At 41.6% G+C, this 25718-nt stretch overlaps 1 protein-coding gene across 1 annotated transcript; it reads right to left on the bottom strand.

The window, feature by feature from the left end:
* Nucleotides 1-2458: 2458 nt before the first annotated feature.
* Nucleotides 2459-16449, bottom strand: LOC111217694 (forkhead box protein K2-like). Its single transcript, XM_022739674.1, has 9 exons — nt 15983-16449; nt 9253-9447; nt 7899-8052; nt 6630-6776; nt 5963-6156; nt 5395-5597; nt 4529-4777; nt 3995-4195; nt 2459-2702 (listed from the first exon to the last, which is right to left on the bottom strand). The coding sequence occupies exons 1-9, from the start codon at nt 16273-16275 to the stop codon at nt 2494-2496; spliced, it is 1845 nt and encodes a 614-aa protein (XP_022595395.1). The 5' UTR covers nt 16276-16449; the 3' UTR covers nt 2459-2493.
* Nucleotides 16450-25718: the final 9269 nt, after the last annotated feature.

Here is a 25718-nt window from a genome sequence, read left to right as displayed (position 1 = left end):
ACAACACCTGTTTTCTTTGTCTCTTTCTTGATTTTATAACTTTATATTCTGTGCTTTACACAGTATGTTTTCTGATGTGTTTCCCTTCTACATCATCCAATAGAGGAGCAGACCTTCTATACTGGACTTATTTACAACTGACTTACATTTCTTGAACTCACAGCTGGATTAACCTCCTCGAAGGCCCTGGGGCAAAAATATGTTGTTGGGCCACTATTGGCCCCCCCCACTGTACGTGCCACTTTCATTATTTCCTCAGGCACAAAGAAATCAAGCTACAGCTAAAATGTTTTAATTGAGTTGCCTCAGGGTTAGCTTATCGACAGAAAGGACTGGAAACAATCCTCATGATGGTTTTTGTCGATTTTGAGTTTTCTGTGACGGAGCCTTTGAGTGCTGCTCAGACAAAGCAAAAGACTGACTGTGTTCACCTGGGCTTCAGGGATCAGTAATGGACATTAAACAACTGTTTCCTGTCATTTTATAAACTGAACAATCAACTGTTTGTTTATGCTTAATGTCGTTTGTAAATTGACTTAAGTTTTCTATGATTTGAATTATTTTGTGCGTGTGGACCAAGTACGATGACCTGAGATTTAGTTTGATTTAATTGTAAGAAACTGTCCAACATCCAGCATCTTATTGATGATAGGGCCAATTCAACACTGCCACTGTCCTATGAAAACCACGTATCCCCACCAAGAAAAGAAAATCAGCTGTTTCCAGCCCCACAAACTCAGAGGCAACATTTGTTTTAAAAAAAAAAAAAAACGATGGATGAGCTAGTTGAACTATGTGAAATCAGTGTGTAATGAGGATCACACGCTGACATGTTCTTGCTATACATGTGTACTTGAGCACTGATGCAGCCATCTCGTGTTAAAGGACAAAGTTACTCTGCAACCATCTGATGTCTGCACAACTTTTCCTCTGCTGTCCCTCAGTGGAGCAGAGGGGAACTACAACCACCAGCGTCACACTACCATCCTGACACCAAAACAACCCACGCAGCTACAGAAAAGGGCTTTAAATTAATTTATTAAAAAAAAGCATTTCTCCACTGAAGCAGAACAAACATCAATTTTTTTTCTTTGACTATTGTTTGGAACGTGTACAATCAGAAAACAGACTCACCAGGTCGCCAGAGCAGAGTAAAATAATCAAGCAAAAGAGAGAGGATGTGGGTAGGGGCGGGGGGTGGTAGGAGGGGAGGGGGTCTGCCAAACACCACAACATCAACCACAGCTGGGAGGGACAAGGAAGAGGAGGAGGAAGAAGAAGAGGAGGAGGAGGGTGGGAGGGAAACAAAACAAAACAAAACAAAACAAAAAAAAAAAAGAAAAAAAAAAAAGAAGAGGAAGAAGGAGGGAAATGAAAACACAAACATTTAATCAAGTGCAGGTTCTGGTTTGGACAAAGCAGGTCTTTTTTTTCCTCTGTTCAATTTACAGTTAACAACTTCTCTGTCGGATACATGCAAGGTCAACATCTGGAACTACACATGGAGATTTCATATGCTTATATCGGTTATCTGTGCAAGTATTAAAATATGTAGGTATAACGAAGCAATTTCATATGGATATGTCAGAACGAGGGGGGGAAAGAAAATATTACGAAAACTATTACACTGTTTCACTGAACAGAAAAACAGAAGTCCACATAAAAAAAAGTGAGATTTCTAACTTAGTTACCGAAATGTCACCGACCTCACCGTTCTGTACTCTTCCTTTAATTAAATTATTACTTATCTAGGTAAGTGAAAATACATTTAAAAAAAAATCCTATGCTCCACATTTTGAACAACAAAATACTGCATATCTACGTACAGCTGCGATATAAAGGAAGGTCAGTATTGTGAGAGGCTAGCTGCCAGAGTTTTCAGGAATATTGGCTCCGAGTTGATCCCTTTCTGGTTGCGTTGACCGTTACTTTTTTATTTTTATTTTTTTTAACCGTTGGGCGCTCTCGTCACGCTCGGCGCTCAGTCGGTCGCGGACCCGGGGGGAGGATGTCGTTTCGTCTGCTGGCTGCCGGAGTCTCCTATCTGCTCTGAGGTAGATGCGACAGAAAGGTGGCGTCCAGCCCGAGCTGAGTCTTCCCGCTGGACCGCGTGAGGTCAAAGGTCAGCTCTTAAGGGTTAATTGTTGTTAAGGCTTCCTGTGGTCTTGGTTTAGTCACTCTCCTGTTTCAGTGGCTCACAGGGGACACCTTCTGAGTTCATCTTTGTCCCGTTTCTTTATTTTGTTCTCAACCCATGTTCCAGTCTTTAAAGGGGTGGACATTATTATTGTTTTCTTTCGATGCTCTAGAACAGATAACCCAAACTGAAAATGAAAAGAATCCTCTCCGTTTGGCACCTCTGGAGTCAGTGGTAGAAGGAGGAGTAACAAAACAAACGACGGGGGGCGAAGACAGGAGGGAGGAGAAAGTGGTGGTGGTGGTGGTGGTGGTGGTGGGGGGGCGGGGGTTGTGTGGTGTATGTGGTTGTACAGACTAGTTGAGGTGGCTGCCTTGGTCGTTAGCTGCCGGCAAGTCTGAGTTTGCTGCGGCGGTGGCCGGGGCCGCCTCGTCCTCTGATTTCACGCGCTTCGCGTCCGGCTGTTCGCTGGCCAGCTGGTCCCCGTTCTGACGCTTGGTGGGGAGGGAGGCAGAGGCGGAGGCGTGGGCCGCCAGCAGGTGGAGGGGGCTCGCCACAGCTGGAGCTGAGAAGAAGGAAAAGGCGGGTTACCAGAGGAAATACTTCACTGTCAGACTGCGGTTAACCAACATCTGGAAGCAGCTGGCCTGTGGGAAGTGTGGTTTGGCTCCGAGAGAGCGAGATAGTTTTTTTTATTACGCGGAGGCTGAGAAAGTGCTTATTGTTGAACATAAACATAACTGTCAGGTCTTGTGGTGCACTTGAACGTGTGTGGTTATTTAGAACCTGTAATGACACCATTCATCAAGACCACATGAACACAGAGCTGAGACGTTTGGTTGATTCATGCTAAAACAAATGTGTGAGCAGCTACGGACGCGCAGAAGTGATGAATATGTCATGCCTTCGTCTTCCTCAGCAGCTATCTTATCTCTCTGGCACATATTTGATCAGCGCCGCAAGGATGATGATGATGATGAACAAACTGTCCCACTTCAGCTTGGAAGCCGCCATTTTTGGGAAGTGGAGAAACAAATGTCCCCATGCATTTACGTCAAGAGAGAGGGTGTACGCTTAAAGAACGCAGGCAAAAGGTAATCCTGTTAAATTGTATCTGTAATTTATCGGTTAAATGAAAAGGTTTAGACTACCCCTCTGTAATCGCTTCAGGCCTGTTTATTTATATGGAGCACGTTTATTCTGTTTGGGCTTTTAAACTGATGATAATCGGATTATTAAGATCCATGTAAACACACCCATTTAAATCATCTCTGGTTCCAGCTTCTCAGATATGAAGATTTCCTGTATTTCTTCATCTTGTATGATTGCAAATTTAACATCTTTTAACAGAATTTTAGACGGTTGGTCTGACAAAAACAAACAAACAAAAAAAACCATCTAAAGACATCACCCTGGATTTTGCAAAAAACAACCATTTTCTGAGATTTTTTGAAGCCAACAGAGAGAAAACAATCAGCTGATAAACCCATAACAACAAATTATTGTGGCAGACCTAAATTTGGTATCGCTATATAAAGGGCTTTATTGTGAAATTAAACTGTGTTGTGAAACATGTGTTATTAGCTGTAATGAAAATCATAGTTAACGAAGCTTCCCCTCACTGAAGAATTATTTACATCCATCTGAAAAGTACTGAAGCAAAACGTGAACAGCTGGGTTCATTTAATAAATAATATCCTGATTCCTCTGAAAGAGTGTTTCTTTAGAAATCATATTGGAACAAATAAAAATGGCTGAATCTTATAAAATCCTTGAAAGTAAACAAAAGTTTCTCTGAGGCGGCATCTCCATGAAACATCCCACACCTCCTTCTCACACTGTTCCTGTGGGTCTCACCTGAGCTGACGGGTCCCTGGATGGCAGTGGTGATGCTGTGGGTGCCGTTCTGTGTGATGGCCTTGATGGGCAGCTGGTGCTGACCCACTGGGGCCTGCTGCACTATGGTAACAGTCTGCAGGGCCGTGGCTGACTGGGAGCTCTGGATGATGCGACTGGAGCCGCCTATAGAGGTGATGGTGGGAACTGTCTCCACTTTGACTGAGAGGACAAACGCATTGGAGGAACTCAGTGATGGGTTATGGATCAGACAAACATATAACAGGGTCAAATCCATTGTATTCATATAGCCCAATATCACAAATGAAAACCTGCACACAACACCCTCTGTCCTTCAAGAAGAGCAACAGAGGACGGATCCCTCCTCCAGGACGGACAGCTGTGCAACAGATGTGTATACAGAATAGCTCAACACAGAAAATTTCAGATAGATTGCAAACATACATGAATTACACCTGGGTCTTGACGATATCAACGTTTGGCTGACACCAAATGCAATATAAGAGGTGATACAGCAGGTTTCCCCCGACTGACCTTTGACCTCTGTGTGCTCTCCGTTCTCCTGCGGCTCACTCTTGATGATGGTGGCTGGCTGGGCGATGACGGCGGCGGGGCTGAGCGACCCCGCCGGGATCTGCTGCAGGACGTGAACAGTCTGGACAGCAGGCTGGGAGGCGCTGGTGCTCACCGGGGAGGCCATGGTGTAGGTCATCGGCTTGATGGTGGTGTGAGGTAACGGACGCTGGACTGCTATGAGTACCGGCTGGTTGTTGACAGGCGAGCCTGGAACGGTGCAGCACACAGGGACATTTAGACGGAGGGAAAAGTGAACTAGCATCCTATTATTAAACAAAGAAATGTGAAATACACTCAAGTGTAAACACAGTGTCTGAGGCCTTCAGGGCAAAAGAGAGTGATGAAAAGATGAAGACAGAGAGAAACAGACCAGAGAGGCCTCTGTATTTACATTCATCACAGGTATTGTTTGTAATGTTTGAGGCCATTTTCAATGTCAGCAGGTAAAAGCATCTAATTAAGCTTTTCATGTGTAACACTACTGTCGGTTCAAGCCCTGTAACTGTTTTAACTGGACACAATAAAGAAGTCTAACAAGTAATGTGAGAGTCAATAAAATTTAACAACCTTTTTTATAGTTTTACAGTGAATCTACTGAGACATTGTGGTTTATATACCTCAGGATATTTCCTTTGCTCAGGAGAGATGTTTTGTACACCTAGACTCTGACTTGGCTTAATGTGAAAGAAGAAAATAAAACAATATAACATGTTGTGGCAGTCCAAAGTCGACGTCCACAGACGCAAAAGCAGCTCGACGGAAACTCACACCGCTGTGTGAGAGAGGCAACGACAATCGGACGGCAGAGAGTGAAGGTATTCTACCTGGTGTGTTTTGTGCAAAGCGTGCTTCCTGGATGACTGCCAGTTTGGGCTGGACTGCTGTGGTGGAGGCCGGGGTGGGAGCTGAGGAGGTCTCCAGCTCCAGTGGAACCGGGGAGCCCTCTCGTGATAGGCTGTCAGGGGTCTGGACGCCGCTGGAATGAGCGGAGAGCACCCCCGAATGATTGGGAGACGCTGGTGCACTCCTGGGGACGAGGCAGCGTCAAAACAAGTGTTCATTAAATTTACCACAGGAAGAAGCGCTCGACACATCACAGACATTGTGACTTAGACTGCAGCTAATAGTGATAAAATAATGTGTCATGGATCTTTAACGAATCTCATTTCAACTTTATGTGATGATCAGAACCACAACAAACAATCACACAGAGATACAGCATCACAAAGTTGTAGGTGTGACTGTGAATGTTGCTATAAAATGTCAGCTCATTGTGTTAATGACTCATGTGGAACTACACATTTACTGCCAGTATATATAATGCTTTTACACTGGCGTGATTCTGTGTATGAATCAAAGCAGGAGTGCATGGTTCGTGGAATGAAGACAGACCTGGAGGAGAGGGGTCCGTGTGGGGTCCTGAAGCAGGGGACGCCCCGGGGCCTTCGTTTCCTGAAAGCCTGCTCGATGAGCTTGCTCTCCGAGGACGGGTCTATCCTCCAGAAGGAACCTTTGCCCGGTTCCTCCTGCGACCGCGCCACTTTGATGAAATAACGGTTCAAAGAAAGATTGTGACGGATCGAGTTCTGCAACAAAGGAAAGGCACGAGCGGTGAGGACGTTACAGCAAAAAAACAAAACAAAACATGCTTTACAGGTCCCATATAATATGAAGGTAGATGTCCATGTGTTCTTTGATTATAAAGCAGGTCTAGGTTCTATAATAATACTGTGAAAGTATCAAAGCGTTTAGAGAAAGGCACACAGCCTGTATTCAGAAACTGAGCCTTTAAACCAGCCGTCAGGACTTCTGGAACTTTGTGATGTCACAACAAAGCAGTCACCACTCTCAGCCACGCCCCAAGCCCCGCCCACATGGACCCACCATCCAACTTTGCGGGATTTGCAGCCAATCAGAAAGGAGGTTCAGAGCCTCTTTAAAAAACGTTTATTGTTATTGGTGTTTTAAAGGTTATCTTTGTGGCTGTTTTAGAGCAGGGGATCTTCAGCAGGTCTATATTTACATCATCTAACAGATGAGCATGAGGCTTGAGACTCACCTGCCAGCCCTTGTCTGCGGTCCTGTAGTAAGGGTAGTTCTTTGTGATGTGATTGTAGATTCCGTTTAGTGTGAGCTGCTTGTCTGGAGCCAGGGTGATGGCCTGGACGATCAGCTGTGCATAGGAGTACGGAGGTTTGGAGTCATCCTGTGGAACAGAGGAGAAATGCAGATTTCATGAATTAACACAGTAAAAAAATTCTACTAGAATCAGAAAAACAAAAAGTCTTCGTGTCATCTTGATGATAAAATATGTTGTTAATTTCTTAAACCTGTCTGAGAAATTCATAGAAAGATCTGTCCTAAAATGTGGTGGGCAATTTCCCCATTTCATCCCTGCAGTTTCCTCTAAGCATGATGCACAACAGCCTGGAGTTTGCTTGTATCATATAATTCTTCAAATATTTTGTTTTTTATTTTCAGTGTGGATAAAATATGTTTGCATTTAAGTCCTCACAAAGGTTGAAAGTTTGAGAGCTTTAAAAAAAAAAGAGATGAATTAGCCTTTCTTCATTTTTTTGCCAACAATCTCATAAATGTATTCATTTTTAAAGGACTGGGAAGATGATATGAACTGAACGCAAGATTTTACATTTGAACAATGAACTTGTCAGTGCTGGAAAAATTGTAATGCATACTATTTCAAAATGACTGTAAACATATATCTGCCATTTCTGAATTTAAATTTGGTTTAACTTACTGGCTAACATATGATTAATACCAATATATCTGCAATAAGTGGATATCTACCTGGACAATAACTGGAAGGGTATTTTTGTAGATAGAAGTATGTCAAATATAAAATGAAAAATTATGTTATGTTTTGGTTTCATCTGACCAAAACTTAGAATATATCAATTAAATGCACGGTATATGTCGACAGTGCGTAGTCATGTTTTTCACTGCTGTGTGTTGGATATAATAAACATTTTACATTTACACTTGTAGAACAGGTGAGATTTACATGTGTTTCATGATCTCAACAGACCAGCAGCCTGAAAATGAGTAACAATGAGTGTGAAGGAAGTAAACAGTGGGCTATTGTGTCTGAAATGTTGTGATCATTAATGAATCACAGTATTCAAAAGATATGTTTAACACCAGAGGAAGTGTGATTTACTGTGTAAAAGTCCACACTGCTCTGTGGGAGGCTACAGGAGAGCAGTGACTGAAGTGACTGAGCTATACAGTGAAATAAAGTATGTGTATGTTCAATGAAACTTGGTGAAACTGGGTGAAACTAGTCACTGGACTCTGGTATCAGTCTCACCTTGGGACTGTCACCTCCGGAGGCCTCTTTGTCGTTCTCAGGCTGGGAGTTGTCGTTGATGAGCTGCAGCTCTGCAGAGCTGACCATGCGACCTCCCATTCTGTAGCCTGAAGAGCCGGCACCCCGCGGGCTGGAGGGGCACGAGTTAGCAGCACTGCGGGGACACGATGACGACAACAACAACAACAACACTGTCAGCTGCCAAGACACTTAGTGTAAATATGATTCACACCCAATCAAGAAATAAGCATCCAAATATAGGCTTGGATTAAGTGCTTAAACCTAAACTATAACGAGCGTGGCATTTCCCAGAAGGGGCACGCTTGCGTTCCCTGGCTTGGCTCATCCGCAGTCTGTGCTGCAGTGGCACGCTTTTGGCTGACATCTATGCAAATCGCCCCACCGCCCAGATTGTCTGGAAACACTGCAGTCGCTTTAGGATCCACAAAGCCTAAAGCAACAACGCCTTCAAACTTTAATCAAGTGTGATTATCCAGTAAATAGGTTGAATAACCAGGGGATGAAGAGACCTCAAATGTAAAGCAGGATTTCCATATCTGTTTAGGCTCTTGGGGTGGGGTGGGGTGTGTGGTGGAGATGTTGGCAAACCAAACAAACACAGAGAGGCAACAGCTCAGGATTCTCACATTCTCAACACCTGCTGCCTCTTTCATTACTTCCACTGTTTGTGAGCAGTACACACACTCTATCATTTAACCTACAGGGGGAGACTTGTATGAAAGAGGAAACCTGCTTGGTCTTTAAGCCATCTGGCTGAGATCAGGGGTTGAGAGGATCTAAGAGTCTGAGGTGGAGCCGCCTCCCTCTCTTAGCCCTGCAGTCAGTGACCTAAGCCTAAGCTGATCACTGCATAAATGCCACGTCAAGGTCAGCTGACACCCCAAGGTCAACTAGGGGTGGGGTGGGAGTTACTTTACTTACCGCTGTGCACGGAACTGGGACTGAAAAACTGCAGTTATGACACTGATGGAAACAAGTGCTGAATTTAGACCTGGTTAAACTGAAATGTTGAAGTGAGTCATTCGGTTTTAATATTTGTTTTCCCTATGAAAGGTAAAGTAATTTGCTGTGCATTAAGAAATGAGACTCAAACAAAGTTCTAACTATAGTTTTCCATCAGAATTAAACTGGCAGCTGTAATGATGAAAATGTATAAATAAATTAATGATAAATTAAAAAAAAAAAAAATTGCTGTCAAAAATCAAAGCCTCATCTGTGAGATTGTTTTTTTTACAGACACTTAATTTATTGGTTGAGATAATCTGGTGAATTTTTCCTCACTGATTCCTGTCTGCTTAAGGTCAGTGAATGCATCATCTCTAGTAGCGGGTACCTGATGGTGCCAGTAGGCGATGGCAGGGGGCTCATTAGGTGAGCAATGTTGTCTGGAATGTTGATGGTCAGGGGGGAGATCTGGGGCTGTACTGGTTTCACTGGGGACTCTGGAGCTTCGCGCTTCACCTTCTTCCCACTCGACAGGGCTGTGAACGTGATCTTGATGTTTGTGCTGGGGAACCTGAACGTGCACCTGCAGAAGGAAACAGACACAGCATTTAAAATTTTTTTTTTTTTTTTTTAAAACCTCAGCTTTTCTTTTTTCTTTGTAGCAGATGAAACATCATTTCAAAAGGCAAATCAAATCAATGAGGACTTGCTAACACCACACACCGCTCTGCTGTTTGCAGATTCTGCGTGACTTCAACATGCTGAGAGAGACAATGTGTAAGTTAATTAAATTTGAATACTGATGCAATGGCTTGATGAAGCAGTACTATACTGCAGAGGACTGAGTCCAGACTGGCACCATCTCTGATACGTGCTTGTTTTCAGAGGGAGCGGTCGCCTCAGAGGACGACAGGCCTGAATTAGACCAAGCCGTAAATATAAAGACACGTCCCATCAGCACCGTGTTAATAATAAAATACACCTCAGGTGAAAATGTGTAATTCATTTCTGTGTTTATTAGCGCTGCTTGATTCATCTGTTCACACAAGGCAATAGAAAATAAACTCAGTTAAAATGACAATTATTAATTAGTGATGTATCATGTAAAATGGTACATATTCATTATTTCCAGGTCCTCAAATGTGAAGATTTGCTGCTTTTCTTTGTTTCATATCTTTGTGAACTGAAGGTCTTTGGGTTCGACTGTTCATCAGACGTATGAGCCAAATGAACAAGTGACAATGGGCTCTAGGAAACATAGACTACACATAGACTACAAGATCCTTACGAACTTATCAGGTGGTTAATCAATAACAAAAAAACTCAATAGTTGAAACCTGAGCAGTTATTCTATCACCTGCCCGTGATATTCAAACCACTGCAGAGCAAATATTTCTCTTTGTTACATCCACTTTCCTCTGAGCCTTTCAACACACTGCAGTGTGCAGGGTCAGGACCTGCTTGCCTTGTTGCTTCATTGAATTAAGGTCCACTGAGGCTTCCCTTAACAGAAATGGGCGTCTCTGCCTCTAGGATGAATCTACTGTGTGTCCTGTGTTTCCTCAGTAAACTAGAATATCACTTATACTAAACTGAGAGAATGGGGGCTGCGTGCTGAACTGATAATTATGACACCAACATGGAGAGATTGTGGATAAAGGTGATGAACTGAAGGTGTCTGACTTCGAAAATGCAAATGCCAAAACCTGAAGCCAGTCAATCATGAGCAGGCATAGCTAGTTCAAGAGCCACTCCACCAATTTTATCCTACATGGGATGCTACATTTTAACAGAAAATATATATCTAAAAAGGGAAGGTGTGGGGTTTAAAAGAAGGTGGCGTTCCCATTTAACAGAGCAACCCGATTCAGTTCATCTCAACAAGCCTCCCACTGTGGTTTGTAGTTTCAATTCTGTAAAAAGGACAGTTTTTGCTCTTCTCTCTTACATGTTTGAAATTACACATCAATAATAAGAATCTAATGTTCTCTTGCCTATGTTTTGCCTTGGATATTACAGGAATATGGGCATATGATCACACACAGCTACAAAATTGTCAAGGATAACACAATAAAATCCAATACTTTTTTTCCCTTCTAGTCCTCGATGTATAAACATGACTGGAAGATATTTTTTTTGTTGTTGTTGGTTAGTCCTTTTGCTTTTTTACTTTGTAAAATTTTTCAAGATTTCCCAAAGTCTAATGTGATGTCTTCTAATTGTTCAATTGACAGTGATATAAAAACAGAAAAGCAGTACGTCTGCTGATTATTTTAACTGTTATACAAATGACAAAACATGACAAATGCCCATCATCGTTTCTCCAAGGTCATGGTGGTGTCTTCAAATTGCTTGATTAACCAGACCAACAGTCCAAAACCCAAAGACTTCATCTCAACATGTGGTTTAGGCCCATGTTTGCTGCCTTCAAACAAATTAGAATATATTAAGTGTTCTCATTCATTCATAATCATTTCTTTTAAAATGCGACAACCTCATTTCGTGTTACAACAGGTCTGAACCACTGATTGGATTCTTAGGGACATAAAAAACACTGATGTTTTAAATAGCTGGAAAAACAATCACCTTCACTCCTCTATTTGATTTCCAGAGGAATTAAAAAACTAAAACCAACTAAATGGGCTCAGGAATGTGAGGACGCTGCCAACAGAAACTGAGCAAGTTGAAGGGTGGGTTTCTGCCAATTAAAATATTTTGGATTTGATAAAAACCAGGCTCGTCATTGGTTTAGCATAGAGGGATGTAGGGAAACTGTTAAATGAAATCTTCAACAGTCACAGATGATCAGTGAATAGGAGCAGCTTTTTTAAAATCAGTGTTCAGGATCAGGCTGCCCGACACCCTGGAGACGGAGCAGGCACACATTGGTTTTCATTTAGCTAACAAGTGCCAGGCACAGCAGTGTGTTTTTTTTTTTTTTTGCCAGGCTCTCACAGAGCTGGCATCTGCTGAGAGAACCGTATCCCCGACACTTACATCTCAAATTAGCCTTGCCGCTCACAGGAGGAGACTCAAACACTTCCTGGAGCCAGACTGGTGAGGGGAGACACTTTCATTATGCATGGGCACCTCCAAGCACCCTTTCAGGGAAGAGGGGGTGGGGTGGGGGGGCAGAGATTTCTCTGTGGATCTGATGAAGTTATGGAGGATCTTTAAATAACATCAGAGCGACTGTGTGTAACTGACAGAGTGGGGACAATGATGTCTAAATATACCGATAAATAATAAAATATCAAAGACAACACTGCTCCTTAATGTTCTGTCCTGCGTTTCACCCTGTGGTTGCGCACAAATATAAATACTGACCCAAACACTAGCAGCCTGTTAAACATTAGATAAACTATTAAGCTATAGAGACATTACAATATGAGGGTACATAACATGAGCAGCACATGTTGATGTTGGCTGATGATTCCTGTAGGTTCAGAGTGTGTGTGGGTTGAGACCGAGTCATAATTAATCCCCAAATATTCCCTGAAAACCATTACAACAAGCTAATCTTTTTAAGAAGTCCCTGGTCTATAAGCATACAACTGGGGCTGCAACTACAGATTATTGATTATCAATTAATCAGCTAAACATTTAGTCTATGTCAGAAAACTATGGAAAATTATAATATTTCCCAGATTTGATGATGTCAAATTGCTCCAAAAGCTAAAGCCATTCAAAGTATTCAAGTGATGATCAACAGTAAATTAATCGTCCATAATTTTAATAACCAATTAATGATTTAAGCCATTTTTGGAGCAAAAATGACAAAAACTCATTGGTTTGACCTTAACAAATGTGAATATTTGCTGGTTTTCTTAGACATCTGTGATGGTACATTGAGTATCATAGTGTTTTTATACAAAAACAAAAGATGCCACTCTGGGTTCCATGAATTATAATAATACAATAAGGTGACACAGAAGCAGCACATTCTCTCATTTAAATGATTAACTGATTATCAGAGCTCTGGCTGCATATCAATAGAGTTTCAGTTCAGGTATCAAAACAACACCTAACTAGAGCCGATTTTAGTTAATTGATCAAAAGAAAATTAAATAATTTTTTTTTGGGTTAAAAATGACTCAAATATTTGGCAGTTTCATACTTCTTCCTGGGGGAAACTATACAGAACATTTGTCTTTTTTCTGATATTTTATATACAAAACGATTAATTGAGAAAATCAAAAGCAGATTAATTAAAAATTAAAGTCATTATTAATTGCAGCGTTGTGTTAACCACCGTTCCTCCTCAATAAAATAAGACAAAACTGCTATTTATCCAGAAATATCTTGTCAAAATAAGTATTAATCAATTCTGTGCCAACTTTTTCAATGCTCTGGAAACTTTTGTCAGTATTCATTAAGTTCTGTTTGTCAATACTCCGCTCTACCATCCACTAATGTTTCAACACGTTAAATTCATGATTAGTTTTTTAATTGTCTAATTGTGAGGCTCACTGCTTTGGAAAGCGGTGTTTATGTAGCTGAACACCCCATCCCCCACCCCTCCATGTATTCACACAAACCTCTTCATCGACCCTATTTTGCTCTTGTGCGAATAATGAGGCCTAAACACCAAAACACAGATGCACAGTTGCTGTGCTGCTAAGCTGTTAGAACAGCAACAAACAAAGCTTATTCAAGTGAAAACTTTCACTTGATTTTCTCCCCCCCTCCCACACTGCCAAAACAAGAGGGAGAATGTAAACAAAAGAAGACAGCAACACAGTAAGGGCACCAACTTGGAGAGAATTTGTGGGTGTGGGATAGAACAGGGGACGGGAGGAAGGGAGGGAGGGAAAGAGGGAAAGATGTTCCTTTCTGTATTGCTCTGTTTACATCACCAAAGAGGAATCCCTGGAATACAACCGACCTGTCCCCTGGGCCACAGCTCTGCGAGTTCTCTCATGCTGTCAATCTCCTCTTTTAGCTGCACCCGGGTGGTGAGGGTCGTTTAAGATGTCTCTTCTGACTCAGAGATTACAGTGCAGCATGTGAGCCCATGCAGGAAGTGTCTTAAAGTGTAATAAAGACTGCTGCTGATTAAAAGCTCTTTATTGGCAGTCGGCCTGATCAATAAGAGAATGTGAAACCACTGCTGCTCTTTCTTAGTGTTGGTTACATAATGAAATGGATTGGGTGTATGATGTGGCTCAAGAGCAGCACAGAAACTATCAACCTCAGTAAAACTGAATTTATTTTTCTGTGCAAAAGGCCAATTTAGAAATTGCATCAAGTCAAAACAAGCCTGTTCTTTGTGCAGTACAAAAAAAGTGGTTTCACATTGAGGGGATTGCACAATAGCTGAGCGCAGGGTGGGAAGTATGGCCAGTGTTGGCAGAGGCTGGTGGGTTTCTCCACATGACAGACCACTTTAGTGAATAAATTGGAACCACTTATTTTTCTGCCAAAATCCCAAATAAACCTGTCTGGTCAAAATGTAAACAACTGGTTTGGTTTATTTTTGTGTCAAACACAAGCCTCCCACTGTGGTTTGTAGTTTCAATTCTGTAAAAAGGACAGTTTTTGCTCTTCTCTCTTACATGTTTGAAATAACATATCGATAATAAGAATCTAATGTTCTAATGTTGCCTTGGATATTACAGGAATATGGGCATATGATCACACACAGCTACAAAATTGTCAAGGATAACACAATAAAATCCAATACTTTTTTTCCCTCTAGTACTCGATGTATAAACATGACTGGAAGATTTGTTGTTGTTGGTTAGTCCTTTTGCTTTTTTAGTTTGTAAAATTTTTCAAGATTTCCCAAAGTCTAATGTGATGTCTTCTAATTGTTCAATTGACAGTGATATAAAAACAGAAAAGCAGTACGTCTGCTGATTATTTTAATTGTTTGGGTTATACAAATGACAAAACATGAGAAACGCCCATCATCGTTTCCCCAAGGTCATGGTGGTGTCTTCAAATTGCTTGATTAACCAGACCAACAGTCCAAAACCCAAAGACTTTCACTTTACAAGATTTAAAACAGAGAAGGGCATCTTACTATCACACTGTAGAACCTGAACATGTTTAGTTTAAGAAATTACTCCAATAAGTAATTGATTAGTAAAATTGCGGGCGATTACTTTGCTGATGATGAAATTAGCCTTTCAGCACTACTACATACCTTGTTGTTATCTAACTTTATCTGTATCTGCCACTCAAACATGGCCTACATCCAAGCCCCAGCAGCACATACTTGCCGGAATACAAGTGCCAAGTTTTACAACCCATTAGCAAAGTGACTTACAGATCAGGATAGATTCATCTGTGTGATATTTGTTTGTTTGGAAAGCAGCAGATTTCACAATAGCATATTATCAACAATCCTAGAAGTTAAACAGTGGCACTGTGTGCAGGCTGCAACCTGCACTACATAGCTCAGAAACTTCCTCTTAACAGCTAAACCAAACTTGCTCACTAATAAGTCTTATTTCATTTGGAAATTAACCAACAGGCTCAAATTCGTATTTAATGGTTAATGTTGGCAAATAATTGATTGAGTACACGAGCTAGCATGTCTTCGGCTGGCTTGAATAGAGGCCAAAGGTCCCGCAGGCTCTGCTGTTGTGAGCCGGCAGGGCGGGGACGGGCTGGTTTGTTTACGTTTAGGGGTCGAGAGGAGCTCCATTCACAACTACAGAGATGCTACAGCTAACTGCTAGGTATCGTGTTTGCATGGCCACAATGGTGAATGTTTACAGTATCACAACACATACATTTCTGACTTAAGAGTGTCCACGTGATTAAAAAACAATCAACAACAGTGTCCCCGGCGTCCAGTGTCCCCAGTGAGCTAGCTAGTTCTTTTAGCTAACTACCTCCAATACAGACACTGTGGAATGCGGCTAACGCTAAGTTAACCACAGGAGGGAATGTGGAATGAAGGCAGGCGGCTAATTAACACTGTTGCTAACAAGAATGTCAACAAAGAAAATGGCTTTGGGAACAGGATGCGGAGTTCTTGCTAACATGCTAAAACACGTGGTCCTCTCGACCCTGCTAGCCAACACAAACTCAGTTGTTGTTAACTGTTAACTTTAGCTGCCTGGCTACTAGCGTTGCATCCACATGTTCACCAACGAGGGGAAACTTACATTCGTGGTAGCTGCAGAGGAGGGGCGCCCCGTCTGAGGAATACTCCGTCTACAAACACCCCGTTTTTACCGAGACATCTCAGGTAGAAATCGCCGCTGCCGGTGCCGTCGTCGCTGGCGGTGAATATCTCCAGATGCCTCCGTGAGATGAAGCTGGAGTGGCCCATGCTCACGTCCACTGAACCCTGAGACGAGTTCCGGCCGATGGTCACCGAGCGCTTTTTCATCATGTATTCGAATTCACGGCCCTCGAGCCGGGCAACCGGCCCAGACGATCCGCTCACCACGGCCATGTTTGGGTTTAAGTCTCTAAATGCCAAATACTGGGATAAATAAGACACCGGTGTACGGACGCCCAACTACGGCCCTTCAGAGGCGTGTAAATGGAGCAAATCTACAAGAGGGGCATCAAATTCAAAACAGGAATTTAGAGGGGAACATGCGAGGCCAGGGACAGCGGCTCCGACCCACCGCCGAGAGAAAGGGTAGCGGAGAGATCCAACCGAACGGAGCAGGAGGCGGATATGGCTAGACTGACAGCGCTCTCCACCAGTGAGAGCGGAGAAAGCTGCTACAGCTACGATGCTGCGACCAATCACAGGCCGGAATTAATCCGAGGACAGATTCAAGGTCGGTTGGTGTGTAGCGATACGCGCATATGCTGCTCGGTGAGACGGAAGAGGCGGCGTAAACGATTCAAACCACACAGGAAGGGAGCGGATCAACCACTTTACACGTGCAATCAGTCCCCATAATCACCATAGCGAAAGATTATCGACAATCTATGATCGTGCATCGGTAACACATACTAATCCTTATCTTAACCAAGAATCGACCACGTGTATTTGAAGCAGTTTGTAGGATGTAGCCCCCCCTTCAATCTCCACGTCGCAGCAGTGCTAAACCACAGGGCATGATGGGCTTCCTCCTCCACTACAAAATCCATGCCTGGCTTTGAGCATCGCCCCCTTTGCAGCATCTTGTGAGTTTGTAATGATGAGGTTAGCTATCTTTTAAGTTATCTTCGTTACAGATCTTTATTCAGTACAAAGAAATCTCGTCGCCTTTATAGACCTACTTCACGTTACTCTGGAGGAGGCTGCAGGTTTTGTAATCCTGAGCCGTGCAGCCTGCTGCAGGCCATGTTATCGTCAGGGTGAGTGACCCTGCCATCTGTAGGCCACTTGTTTGTAAACACTGTCTGTGTGGAAGTAGTGTGGGTGCGCGAGCATGTGTTCGCGTGCAACAGCTCAAGGCCCCTCTCAGATGACAACACCTCTGACAGGGTGTTAAGTCATGATCAGGCGTTAACAGTCGGTTTTAACTGAATGCCAAATGGAGGATAAACCAGATTAACAGAAGAATATGGTCTTAAATTTGAGAAGACCTTGACGTAAAAGTGTCCATAGAGGTAAGACCATGCAAAAGCAACATGCATTTAGGTCATCATCAAGGCAACAAATTAAAAAGAAGAAAAATGACATTTTTTATATGTCCACTGTTCCCTAACACGCTGTTCCTCTTTGTGGAAGTATCAGTTCTTGTGGCTCTGAGGTTATGAAATTTTTATAGAGCTGAAATGACCAGCCATTAGTCCACTAGTAGCTGACAGGAAATGAATAAACATCAATTTTGATTAAGGCATTTATCAAGCAAATGACTTTGCTGAGGATGTTCAGCTTTTCTCAGTTTTATATCATTGTAAATTTCTTATTTTTGGGAGCTATCGGTCAAACAAAACATAAATTTGTAGACGTTGCCTCAGACTCTAAGAAATAAGCACCTTTCATATAATAAACAATCAATAAATTGAAAACTAACCAGCAGAATAATCAAAAATGTAATTAATTATATGTTGCACCCAGCCCTTAAGTTTTCCTGTAGTAGCCTACTAAAGATGTCTGCTCAATAATACAAATTTATATTACATGACATGTTTTGCCACTTGTGAATATATTACATGTACATGATCTGTAAAATGTGCTGAAAAGGATTAGGGTTAGGGTTTTGTTGTGACATCACAAAGTTGCAGAAGTCCTGACGGCTCATTTTAAGGCTCAGTTTCTGAATACAGGCTGTGTGCATTTCTTCGGACTGAGGCTTTGATACTTTCACAGTATTAATATAGAACCTAGACCTGCTTTATAATCAAAAAAGACATGGGCATCTACCTTTATGCTATATGGGAGAGACATAGAAATCTTACTTTATACAATATGGGACCTTTAAATTTGAATTTACTTCTTTTTGTCTGTGATATACTTTTTTGTTTTACAACTTCAAAGGTATCAATGAAAACTTGCTACTTCAATAATGATCCTCACTGATAATTTCCATGCAACATGAAAAATTTTTAACTGATGAAGTTTGATATAAAAATAAAATACGTAAAGCATGTAAAGTCATCGCAATTGGCCAAAGATCAGACAAACAGTTCAAATAATACACAATATTGAAATATTGACTGAACAAAAATGAAATGTTCATGTACCTTTTTATTTATTTTTTCTTTTATGGTGTTGATTTTTCTGTCTGATGCACCAAATGTTTCTCAGTGGAACAAAATTTTATTTGACTGACTGCAGATTTGTCCAGTGACATTTCTTGTGATATGACCCGTATAGCTCATCTCATATAATCAGAACTCTGGCAGATTCAAGAACTATTTCACACACACACACACACACACGCACACACACACACACACACACACACACACACACGTATATAATAATTTTCAAGAACAACAAAAGAGTAAAATCTGTTATAGTCATAGAGGATATGACTTTTAATGTAGGTGGATTCAGGTGTTGAAACTTGCAGGTAAAATATCATTCACTGCCACCAGATGTTTTCTGGAACCACCTGAATTAACCTCCAACTTCAACTCTCCCAACCACTGGAGGGAGACATGCACCTTCACAATCCTCCAAAGATGACATCATGTGAACTCGCCAGCCATTTTAAGCTTTTAGTCTAGAGTAGTGTTCACAAACAAAGCACAATAATATACACGGGAGCATCACTTCATCACCTGCCAGGAGACAGATTTACAAAACAGCCAAAGTACTGCAGCATTTATCTGCTTATTAATAACAGCATTTGCATAGTGCAGATTATATCAACATGAGCTGCCTAATGGGATCGATCTTTATCCAACAACATTTTCATGCACATGAGATTGATTGTTATAAGTAGCTAATTTGACAACGTACTTTTGATTCTACAAATCTCATCTAATAGTACCTATCAGGATGATTTAATAAAGCCATTTAGAAACCCACATCTGAAATATTAAAACCCTTTAAAGTATTGAGATAGATCTAGTTATCTGTGATTCTTATTGTACGTTTTATGTCTTTCTTGTGTTTTTCCACTGGTTTCCATTTCCACCATGTTCCAGGAAGAGCAGCGGCTGCTGTGGCACAGTGAATCAACTGTTAGCCAAAGCTCTTCCCAACCACATGGTTATAGGATTTACAAGCTAATATGTGCTGAGCACTACCTGCAGAGGAGTTTGTCTTTTATAATGCTGCATTGTTTGATGTGATGTATGTCTGAGCCTTGTGTTCTTAGAGTAAAAAACCTTCTATAATCTCATCTCTCATGAGGGGTGCTATTATACATTGATTGAGTGCAGGTGTGATTAAGATAAAATGACATGTACTATCAGGACAACTTGGGGATCTCAGTATAACAGAGAGGGCGGTGTCCCCTGGGCAGCAGGGTTTCCATCTCTTTGCAGAGAGAGAGAGAGAGCGAGAGCCCCCATTACGCCTCTCCTCCATTTCCTCTCTCAGGGGCAGGAACCAAATGGAAACATTAATAACACTCTCCATGTCTGAAGGAGCTAATGGTGCCTTGAGTGCTGATTACAGTTGGGAAGAATTGGGCGTGGAGGAGGAGTATTAGTTTCATTCTCCTCGCAGTGCTGTTTGTGGTGAACACACTGAAACACACATCCAGCTGTTTGGAGTATTTTTTTTGTTTGTTTTTTTAAACAAGAAAACTGCTTAATTGGCTAAAACCCTTTGGCAAATGCATTTAGGTGTTGGAGATTCATTGTTTCGTGAAGGAACATGTTTCCTGCCTTTCTACATACCTGAGTAATTTTTTTGTCCATGTGAGACAGGTGTTTATTCTCTCCTTCAGGCTTTGCACTGGGTGACTCTTACTAAAATAACCCTGAGCAAAAACCCACACTGCCTGTTTAGCTAGTTTTTAATGAGGAGACACCTCACAGAGAACACAACAAGAATCATTTTAAAGCATCTTTACTTACTAATTTCACAAGCCTATCCATCTTATGTGAACATGCAGAGACATGCTGAAATATAAATATCAACTCTCAGTGTACACAGGTGAAAATAATGGCATTAGAATAAATAAGGCACACATTATTATCACAGTGCAGTTTTTCAAAGCTTCCTCCTCCCATTGAAAGTGCTGAGAAATACATTTTCCACTCCAACAAAGTCCAGGAATCACTGGTGCACAACATGACAAGTTGTTTTTACCCTGAAGTCAAAGGGTGGAATAGAGTTTTTTTTTTTTTTATCTTCTAGGATTATTCAAATGTGTTCCAGGTTGTGCCTGGATTTGAATTTATCACATATCCTTCACTGAGGCAAAACCTCAAGGGGTTCAGGGAGCCAGAGGCTCACAAATTCATGATTTTTCTGATGAAGCGTCTTCCTCAGTCCCACCTGCTAGTTCCCTTTTTCATCATCATGTGGCTGGTTTGAAGCAGTCCAATGTCTTGTCCAGCTTTGACTCAATCCAGCTTCCCTCATACTGCGATCACAGTATGTCATGTTTGGGCAGGTTGAGCTCCTCCTCTGACACAGTGAGGTTCCCCAGGTACCAGAATATCCAGAAGACCAGGCTGAGGAAGATCAGCAAAGGCCCGGACAGCACAAAAAAGTCCCAGAAGCTCAAAGGGGCAAAGATCCCCACGAAAAAGAGGATGAGGCCAAGGACGTCCAGAATCACAGCCAGTGACAGGAAGAAGATGGTGGACCTCCCCTGCTCCATGGTCCGGCCAGGTGAGGCGCACAAGTCTTCTGAGGGTCTGACAGAAGCAAGAGCGAGTCTCTCCAGAAAAGTGCTTTACTGTCTTCTGCATCATTCTCTTTCAGTGGCAGCACGCCTTACATTTCTTTCATTGCACAAGACTTAGTGGCAAGACTGGTATCCAACCACAACAACGGGTTGTACTGCTCATTAACAGCAGCTGAGAAAACCCCACAGTCCATCTTCATTCCTTTGCAGGACCGACTTGTTTTTACACCTTTCACATCAACCCATTGTCTGTAACCTGCGTGACAGATTTATGCACATTCATTTCGCAATCAGCGGCCATTGAGCTCATGTTTACACAGTGATAAGCCTGCTATAATTAATTGCCCCCTTCCACCTCCACCCCCTCCCTAGATCTTTTTCTTCAGCTAATGAAATTGCATCAGTGTGTTGCATCTTTTATCAGATCGTTCAAAGCCTCCTCTTGACTTCACTCCCACTGACTTCACAGATTTACCCCAGGAAGTGTATTTACCCTTTAAATATTGGGAGCAGCTCAGGGTTGATACACTACATTCAAGCCTTTCTTAAATATTTAATAAGCCATAATTCATGCTTCACTACAATGACGATAAAGGTCTATTGTGAAGTGACTGTCACAAAGAGGAAATGCGCGTAATGGAAACTTCTCTGTGAGGACCTTGTTTGACCTGTCAAGCCGCCACTATTTGTCTCTGCTCTGCAGCTTTGACTTACTGCCCTGCCTACCACACAAAGAGAGGAATGATGCTTTATTTACTGGAACACTGTCATGAGTATGATGACAGTGTCATGCCGACTCTCTCTCTGTGAGAGGCCCTTTGCATGAGGTATGACAATGTTGTCATTCAAATCTGAGGATCAAACTCCGCAGCTACTATCCCCACAATGTTATTATAGAGATTTGGTAGATATATACAGTATCTTACACAGTTTCCCATGTCACACTCTGTTTAGGATTTTCAGGCTTGTTTAACCAACACCACACCACACCACTGGGACAAACCAGTCTGACCAGTGTGTATGTTTGACAGTAAATCAAAAAACAAACATGGCCTGACTGCTAGCAGTTACCACTTAAGATATGACAAAGCATTTGTGAAAATAAGATAAATAAAGTTGAAATAATGGAGGACGGTTCAGAGACAATAATCTGGTTCAGAACCAGTGTCTCAGGAGACTGACATCAAATTTTCTGTGTTTTATGGGGAATATGTGTGTTTTTTTTTTTAAGGAACCTAGGGAGGAGTTTACAATTACTACTGAGCTAAAATTCAATTCAAATAAAAAACTAAAGATTTTATGGGCAGATTTTAGTATTTTGAATATATATATATCATAGGTTGTACTAACCTAATGGGGGCCCCCTCAGCTGTGGGACCCTGTGTTTCTCCCATTCTCTGTACATTAGTTTGTCTGTAGAAATCAGTTTAACTTAACTTGATTAAGCAGGATTCAATTTAGAGAAATGCACCATACAAGCACAATACAAACTGATATAATAAAGGCCCTAAAAGTGAATTCTAACTTATGGCCCCTCTAACAAGACTCATTCACTCAAGTCATTAGGCTCTCATCATTTCAGTTTATAACATGCTTGAGTGGTGAATAGAGTTTTAACAAACACATTTTGAATAAATGAAATTACCACAAACTAACAGCCACATGCTGAACCGCTGACACTCTGAGGCCTCTGAGGGTCTGGGGTCCCTGGCAGCTGCCTACTTTGGTAATATGGATGGTAATCTAGCTTCACCTGGGAGTATGGAGAAAGCTTTGAAATAGCATTTAGGATTTGATGTTTGGATATAAAAATACACATAAAATACAAACTGAACAGTTAAGTGAAAAAAAAAAGAAACTGGTATGTATAATTGCACAGGTCCATGAGTCCATTAGCATTATTATTATTATTCAGTCGTTATTCTTTTGTTAATGAAAACTAAACCCTTCATTCTTGCCTGTAGATCAATTTCACACATTTCAGGTGTATCTTCCCAATAGCATGTCCTTTGCAAGAAACTTCATAGGGGACTGTTAGGAAATGATGGACCTGTAAAATAAAGTGTTATGAAAAAAAAAAAAATATATATATATACATATATATATATATATATAGAGAGAGAGAGAGAGAGAGACCTTCTTTTCAGTGTCAAGACAAACTTTTCTGAGGGTGTGTGGGGGACACTGAGGGGCTTTGAAGCTCAGTGTTTCTGAAATCTTGGCCACAGCCGTGCCTACATACAGTCTGAATGCAAATTCTCCCATGTAGAAGCATCCTTCACAAACTGAGTATTTCATGTCAATCAGGTCAGATCTCCTGGTTTATTTCTTTTTCTTTCTCCGCAGTATTGTAGTCCAGGGAGTCATCATACCCGTCATTGTTGTAGACAGCGGATTTGCCCCATGTCACCCTGCTGGCTTTGTGTGGAGGTGATCCCACCTGGCTGCACCTGTCATCCACGGCGCTGTTCACGTCTTCCACCCCTTTCAGTTTCTGGCTCAGCCTCTCGGATATTTTTCTCGCCAACATCACGACCACGCTGTTCCTCTGCTTACCACAGCCGTCGTCCTCGGACACCTGGACGTTCCCCACGTACCACATGAGCCAGAGGCCCAGGCTGAAGAACGTGATCAGGGCGCCGGTGTAGATCAAAAAGTCGCCGTAGAAGCGGCCGTCGATGCGCAGGTTGGCGAATATCCCGATGAAAAGCAGAATCAGGCCGAGGACGTCAAACACGACGGCGAGGATGAATAAAGGCACACAGCCGCCTATGCACTTTATCGGGTCCATGCTGGGAACATCACAGCGTCTTGCAGCGTAGTATAACGGGAGGATGCTTCATCCTGTGTAGCTGAGCTGAGGCAGCGCACCTGTAGAGAAACGCCCCACCTTAAAGTGAAGATAAACAAGGTGTTTCCCAGACTTCTTCACTGTGCACACACCTCAGACCGGGCTTAAACACACACTGACTGTCATGGCTTTAAGGCAGCGTCCTTTTTGTTGTCTTGATGGTCAACAGAAACATCACCAAACCGTCCAAATTCCACAATAATGTGGTCTGGCTTCGGTGATGCAAATGACCCAGGGCTTGCAGGAGATTTGATTTGGCAGTCAAATTGATTATTATGCATGACTCAGCTTTTCTCCTGCGTATGTTGCATATACTTTGTTTATAGACCAGCAACACTAGCCTAGTCTATGTGAACAGAAAACTATAGGCTTTTACAAACAAATGACCTCCTTCTCTCATGTAATGAGGCCAAATCAACATTTTTCTGTTAACTCGTGCAAAGGTAATGGACATCCAGTACGATACTGTGAATGTCCTCAAGATTATATGTAATTGATTTTGCATCAGTTGTTGTTTGTTTTAACAATGTATACATTCATTTATTCGTTGCTGCTACTTAAATTAATTATGATAGAATAACAGAGCTATTTGAGAAGTCCTCTGTGGTGTTGTCTCTCTGTTGTGTTTAGTTTTACAGCTGTTTTAGGGCTGTAGCGATTTTTTTGGTTTATTGATACATTTTTGGTCATAAAATAACAATCATATGACTTATTCAAATGCCAAATTGTTTTTCCTGACCAACAGCCCAAATCCAAAGATATTCACTACGATGTCTAAGCAAGAAGCAAATATTCACATTAGAGAAGCTGGAATCAGAAAATTATTTGTCATTTTTACTTTAAAAAAAATGTCTTAATTCTCTGTTTATTGAATATAAACTTAATCAGCCCTAACCGGCCTTCCAAACAGGTCAGAGCTGTGACCTGTTTGGAAGGCCAGTTAGGGCTGTGATTTCCTGAAATCTAGAGATGGCCTACATACAGTATAGTGGTATGGTCATTAGGTCAAACATCATCTCATGTGGATTCAGACATTAAGTGACACCATCTGGGGACTTCTCAGATAGAAGTATTCATGGTTGTAAATGACCAATGACAGTGACCAATGATCACTGTAACTGGAATATAATTTCAAAAATTATATCAATAACTTGATATAATCTAGCATAAGTATTTACATTTATAAAATGTACAATATCTAGACCTTGTCTGCCAGGACTGATATTCAGTTTAAAATACTGCCTTCTACATATTAAAGAAATGTGCAAAAGTGATTTTGATGATGTTTTGTGTGTGTTAATATTATACCCATACTTCTTCCTCTATACCAATAGGTTAGTAGTAAGTATTACATTTCTATTCTGTATATTTACATTGTAATTACAATGTTTATTGAATGGTGTAATTTAAAGTGTTACCTGAAATTTGTCACTTATATAAATTACTATTTGAAAGATGATGTTCCTTACTTCACTTTTTCTTTTTGACTGTCTGTCATGCTGGTGTCGTGAGGGCTAAACTTTACGTCTATTAATTAAAAATGCATGACATTAGCATTCATTTGAAGTTGTGTTTTTGGTTACTTCCTGTCACAGCCGGTGGTGTAGGAGCACGAGCAGGGAGGTGCAGTGAAGGACCTTTAATAGAGTACGTGATGAGGACCAGGCTCACGGACAGAGAGGTGGACAGGTGGGCAGGCGGGCAGACATGAACCGTCAGCAGGTAACTACAAAGAGGTATAGCAGGAACAGGATGAGCAGCACAAAGTGAAACACACAGAGAACTTAGCAAACAATGTGGGGAACTGACGTACAGCAAAAAAGG

Source organism: Seriola dumerili, unplaced genomic scaffold, assembly GCF_002260705.1.
Source record: "Seriola dumerili isolate Sdu_G_001 unplaced genomic scaffold, Sdu_1.0 BDQW01000044.1, whole genome shotgun sequence".
In the NCBI taxonomy this organism is placed as follows: domain Eukaryota; kingdom Metazoa; phylum Chordata; class Actinopteri; order Carangiformes; family Carangidae; genus Seriola; species Seriola dumerili.
Note: the sequence above shows the minus strand (reverse complement) of the source record. Positions and strands in the feature narration are given on the sequence as shown.